General features: G+C 41.3%; 1 protein-coding gene across 1 annotated transcript in view; it reads left to right on the forward strand.

The window, feature by feature from the left end:
- LOC122167967 (complement component C6-like) overlaps positions 1-2,016 on the forward strand; it is an 11,010-nt gene extending 8,994 nt beyond the window's left edge. The window contains exon 9 of the mRNA XM_042832960.1: positions 1,174-2,016. Coding sequence (XP_042688894.1) covers positions 1,174-1,355 — 182 coding nt within the window. The 3' untranslated portion in view covers positions 1,356-2,016. The remainder of the gene's footprint in view (positions 1-1,173) is intronic.
- The last annotated feature ends 4,405 nt before the right edge of the window (positions 2,017-6,421 follow it).

The raw sequence follows: 6,421 nt of genomic DNA on the forward strand, positions 1-6,421 counted from the left end.
AAAGAAAAAAAAAAGAAAAAAAAGAAACAGCAATGTGAAGCAATCTTAAAACCTCTGTTTTGCAAGATGATTTATACAGCACGGATTTGAAGGATGTGGCTTAAAGCTACTGCACAAGGTATTGCTTCAAACGGGGCTGAAGCACTGACTAGGATCAGGTGTGCCCTTCAGGGGGCACGGCAGGGTGGGCTCCTCTGTAGATGACTATGATTTCAAAAAACACTTAGCTTATTTATACCAGAGCCCCTAAGAAGCCTAGCTCTGTTCCCACCATGAAACTGGATTAAGACTGGATTCAGTGCCATCATCTCAGTGTTTTTATCTCAGAGACCCACAGAGGAGCCCTGTGCAGTAAGCAAGAGTCCTTGGGAGAAAAGGACATTAAATTTTCATTGTGGTACTCAAGAGGTTTTAACTGGAAAAAATTCCTCACCAATATTCTTGCCCATGAGTATGCACAATTAGGAAACGGAAGTTAATTAGTAGTTGTATCAACTACTGTATCACGACTGTATCAACACAGAGGCAGAAGATACAGAAGTACCATGCGAAAGAAGCTGAACTGAGTAAAATGCATGTTTTTCATTTGTTTTAAGAGAGGGGAGGCAGGAATTTAGTTTCCTGCCCAGGGAATTTCTGGGAAAGAATGTAAAGAGTCAGAATCTGATTAGATCAGAAATAGGTAATGAAATAACCGGCAGGACTGAGTTTTACCACAGGCCAGCAGGCAGGTAGTTTAGCATTCATAAAGGGAGCTCTAATGAAATAGGAGCTGGCACAATACAGACCTTAAGACTCCATTTCACAGCAACATTGTGTGCAAAGATAATTGCAAACAGAAAGTCAGCTTAATATATTTTTGTTTAGAAGAAAGGTCACGGTAAACTAGTGGATAAAAATAGTTAGATACTTCATTTCTGCTGCTGTAGTCAGTGTTGCAAAAACTGATACATAAAGCTTCTATTGTCTCTGCTTCCCAATGTCCTGCTACCTAGTGAGTGCACTAAGATTTCTGACCGTAAGATACCATGTACCTTAAGCATACTGTAATGTATCATGAACCTGCAATAGCTTTTTTCCCTGTTGGCTTTTGAAAGGTTGTCAAACTATAAGGTAATAACATGTTTTTAGTCATAAAATTTGCAGCTAAAACTCCAACACATTCTTTGCCAGAATCACAGATGCAGTGCTCCTGCCTAATGCCTTACCAGTGCCCCAGAGAAGAGAGCCAGCTTCACTGCATCCGAATGGAGTCAACAGGGAGAAGGAAGACAGTCAGTCACTGTGTGCTGGCAGCCATGAAGTGTGCTGGCATCAGACTGGAGGTGCTGGAGGAGGGGAGCTGCCTGGGATAAATCAATGGCTCTCCCAGTGGCCCCCACCACTGTCATCCCACCACAATGGGGTAAACCACCATAGGTAAAACTCAACTGGTTATAAAAGGACAAATGAACTCAAGAAGGATGCAATAATAATAATTTTTAAAATGAGCTAATTTAATGGAAGAAGAGTGGCAATGGGATTTTTATTTCAGTTTGAAAATGACTTGAATGTAGGATATGAGGACTGCTATTGTTGTCAGTAATTCTGCATGGACAGAGGGAGGGAAGGGAGAAAATAGGAAAAAAGAAAGGAGAACTCTGCCTCTGGTCTCTCTGGTGTTGGACAAGACTCTTCCTTTCCACAACCATTTGTTGCTCTGTCTCTTCTCTGGTAACTGCTCTGCATCCTGGTTGTCTGAGTGGCTGAGAGCCCACTGGACAGACAGGGCACTTCAACATAGAATCATAGAATTAATCATAGAATGGCTTGGTTTAGAAGATCATCTAGTTCCAACACCCTGCTATAGGCAGGGGCACCTCCCTCTAGACCAATTTGCTCACAGCCCCATCCAGTCTTGAATGCTTCTGGGGAGGGGACATCCTCAGCCTCACTGGATGACCTGTTCCAGTGTCTCACCATCATCATAGTAAAGAATATCTTCCTAATATCTAGTCAAAATCTACTCTCTTCCAGTTTAAAAACATTTCCCCTCATCCTGTTGCTGTATGCCCTTATAAAAAGTCCCTCCCCAGCTTTCCTGGAGGCCCCCTTCTGGTACTGTACGGCCGCTATAATGTCTCCTTGGAGCCTTCACTTCTCCAGGCTGAAGAGCCCCAAGGCTCCCTGCCTGTCCTCGTAGAGGGGGTGCTCTTGGCCCTCCTCTGGACCTGCTCCAACAGCTCCATGTCCTTCTTAAATTGAGGGGAAAATCTTCATATTTCTTCTGACACATAACAGAGTTACAAATGAGTCTACTCGTACGGGTACTCACTATGCAAATTCAAGGAGCAATACAAAATACTGAAAACTACAAATATAGAGTGGTTCAGCAAAGCTTTCAAAACCATGAGTTTTTTTAATCAGTGTCACTGAAGGGAGAAGAGTCTGCTTTCTGGTTTTGTTTGTTCATTTTGATCCTCAGGCTCGGGATTTTACAAGGTGGAGGATTAGCAACTTGCCTTCCAAGCAAGGGAAAGTTGACAGTTCCTTTCCTCCACTAGCAGTGAGACAAACAAAATCAGGGGGTGGCAGGGGAGAGGCATCCAAAAAAGTGTCCATCTGTGAACGGCATGTCCAAGGTATAACTGTCACAACTGGCCAGGAGATGGTTAGAGTCATGTGGGAGTAGGGCAAGGGCTGTACATGAAATGATTATTTCCCCTCCAAGGTCTCGTAACCTACACATTTGAGATGCTGCCAGTTTCCATAAATCAACAGCAGTTACTATGAACTGGATGGAATTCAAGGAAAAGAAACAATGAATTGTTCAGCTAAATGCATGAAGCATTACATTTTCTTGATTAAAATGTAGTCAAAATGATTTTAATAAAAAAATAGTTTTGCCCTTGTACTTCTATTTTTCTTTTGTCCAACCAAAGGTTTATACTGATATGCTGGCAATGGTGCAGGGGAGTGTTGCAAGTTTCATTGTCCCTGGCTTCTGTTTTTCACCCTCATTTCTGATTGCTGTTCACATTTCGCATGCGAGTAATCACTCAGAATGGTGTGTGCCTTCTCACTCTCAACAAGCACTGAAGATATCTCGCTTCTGGCCCTCTAACTTCAATACTGGCTTTTCATTATCAGATTCTGATTCCAGCATGACAGTCTGGCAGTGTTTGTCGTGATGGGAGGAATTTTTTTTCCTTAATGCTTTTCATCATAACAAATTGCAAGATTAAGTTATTTTTCTGATAAACAAAAGGAAACCATAGCTACCTGACTGCCCCCATTTCTCTCACATCAGTAGTCTGAGTGGTTGCAAGCATTCACATTGAGACTTGTGTTCTCTCTTGCTGATGGGGACAACACCCATAGTTTCAGTTTTAGAGTTTAGTATTATGACACAGAATGGAGACATCATGTGCCACTCACTAGTAAGGTGGTGATTTAGCCATAACCTGAATCCAGAGGAATGTTTCAGTTCGCTGAAATTAGTGGGTGTTCTGCTGCTGGTTTCATTAGGATGAAGATGGCACTTGCAATGACTTAAAACTCATTGCTACGCTTTGCTATAAGGTCCGTAATCTTCACATCAAAGACTGCAGCTTTTGGATGTTTCCTGTAACATTCATATTTTTCTTAGAGTAAGTTCTCTTCTATTGTGATAATATATATTAGATAATGATAGAGATTTCCTGTTCACTGGTGGCAGGAACTGTCTGCTCTTTGCCACTGTAAGCTCCAAGTAACATTATCTAGTTTGATGGATCACTGCCTTGGGTCATAAATTTTAATTGGGAAAAATGAAGCAACACCTTAACTGAATCTGTCAGGGTAACTAGAGTCACAAGGAGCTTACCAGTTCTCAAAGGACAGCCGCCTCAGTAATGCAGCTTCTCCACTGCGCAGAAAAAAAATATCATCTATTCATTCTTAACGTCAGAGCAGAGACATTACTCAAAATGAATACAGTGAGCATTTCCACCAATCCAAAAACTTCCACATAATATTCCATATTTAATTTTTCTCTACCACAACTGTATGTTGAGTGTATGTAGAACACACTCAGCAGTTGAGGTTTGATTTGATAGCTGGATAATTAGCAGCTGCTGTTCTGGGCTTTTGTATGGGCTTGCAATTGTAAAGTAAAATTTGACTAAATATAGAAAAGAACTAAATATATATATTCAAGTTTTGCCCTTATGTATCTTCAGAAAGGGACAATTCAGAATTTGCTTCAATGAAGTTAAAAATTGGGTGGGTACTGGCTTGGTTAGTAGACTGGCAAACTTTTCACAGTGGTCATTATGTAATTATCTCAGTTACTATTTCTCCTTCAGTGAGAGAAAACATCTTGTACTGAATATGCTGTCTTCAACTGTTACGTAGAGTTAAGTAACTCATAAGAGTTGGTGCAAAATAAGACAGTCACTACTTAACACATATGCAAAATACACGTGTATACAAAGTTAAGTGTTTGCACAGAATGATAGAGGTAGCAACAAGCAGTTGTTCCCTCTGGGTTTCTGCAGAGTTCACTGTTATCCCAGTGCTTCCTTGCTGGCACTGAGTAATGAATCTCCAACAGCGGCATAACGTAGTATTCACAGTAGGTCCAGTTCAACATGCAATTTGGAGGAGGCATTACTTTACATTTTCTGCTCAGAGAGCCCTGAGCATTACACTTTAGGTAGTTATTGCCAGATAAGAGAGGTTTCAAGTACAACTATGACAGAACTGACTCAGCTCTGATGGTGGGGTCATATGGGATAAAATGCTACAAATAACACTGTCCCTTAAAATTTAACTGTTAATTTAACAACAGGCTCTATGGGTAGATCCAAACTGACACTGAGAGGTTTGAGTAACCTGATCTTCCTTCCTTGGATTATGAGAATGAGATGCTCCTAAAGGTGTATATATGTATCCAAGCTAATCATCATTACTGTGCCCAGTTACCTCAAGTACTGTGTCCAGTTTTGGGCCCCTGACTGCAAGAAAGACATTGAGACCCTGGAATGTGTCCAGAGAAGGGCAACGAAACTGCTGAGGGGTCTGGAGCACAGGGCTTATGAGGAGCAGCTGAAGGAGCTGGTATTGTTCAGTCCGGAGAAGAGGAGGCTCAGGGGAGACCTCATTGCTCTCCATAACTGCCTGAAGGAGGCTGTAGTGAGCTGGGGGTCGGCCTCTTCTCTCGTGCAACTGGTGATAGGACTGGAGGGAATGGCTTCAAGCTGTGCCAGGGGAGATTCAAGCTGGACGTTAGGAAATGCTACTTGTCTGAAAGAGTGGTCAGGCACTGGAATGGGCTGCCCAGGGAGGTGGTGCAGTCACCGACCATGGAGCCGTTCAAGGAACGTTTGGATGTTTTGTTGAGGGACATGGTTTATTGAGAGCTACTGGTGAGAGGTGGATGGTTGGACTGGGTGATCTTGAAGGTCTTTTCCAACTTTGGTGTTTCTGTGATTCTGTGATTCTATGATTCTGTGATCTTTGGCTGCCATTTCAGTCAAGGGACAGGAGTAACCCCCCTTAGAGGGCATGACTTCTGAAAACAGGGCAGATGAATTAGGCCCTAAAGGTTTAATGTGGAGTGAGATGGAAGTGGCTAGGCTACATGCAATATATTTGTGCTATAGATATCTAATCAATATCTATGAATACATATAACATGAATACTTCTATTTTTAAAATTCTCTCTGTGTGTTTTTTTATATCTATATCCTCATTCTAATTTTCAGCACTGGGTTGTTTAATCTTGGAAATCACAGCCATTTTTACTTGCACTTTTCAGGAGGAAGTGTTTTGGTGTTGATCCAAAAAGTACATCACTTTAGATGAAGCCTTTACTTTTTTCTGCTTAGAGGCCAATTATGACCTAAGTTGATAGTTAAGAAGTTTTAATAGGACACAAATGAGCTTTAAGGAAACCAGGAAATTTTGTAGAGAGGTAAGCAGACTCTCCCATTTTGTTCTTAGAATTTGTTGCTCCCATAATTTTCAGGGTAGCAGAGCCTTTCTCTCATAATAATATATTACTTTTCAGACAAATCAAGTACAAAAGCTATCATACACAGGTGATTGCTGGTAATGGGACATCAGGTAGGAATTTCATGCCCCTAATAAACGGATTGATCCCATCAAATGCTATCTTCCTGACCTGATCAATATAACATATGTGTTAAAAACTACTCAGGGAAAAAATCAAATTAATTGCAGTTTGCTCAGCCTACTCACTGTTCATTTGTGCCTCAGAAAGTCCTTTTGATATGACACTGCAAAGTAGCCAAGCTGCAGTTTCAGGTCATCAGTCCACAGGGAGGTGATTGCAAATAACAGCAGAAATTACAGGATCTGTTCCCGGAAACCAGTTCAGCTGGAGAAAAATGAGAGGCATAGCAAAATAAGCAATTATTTATTTAAATATGAACTGACT

Source organism: Centrocercus urophasianus, unplaced genomic scaffold, assembly GCF_019232065.1.
Source record: "Centrocercus urophasianus isolate 14NV4802_14NV808 unplaced genomic scaffold, USGS_Curo_1.0 seq_1089, whole genome shotgun sequence".
NCBI lineage: Eukaryota > Metazoa > Chordata > Aves > Galliformes > Phasianidae > Centrocercus > Centrocercus urophasianus.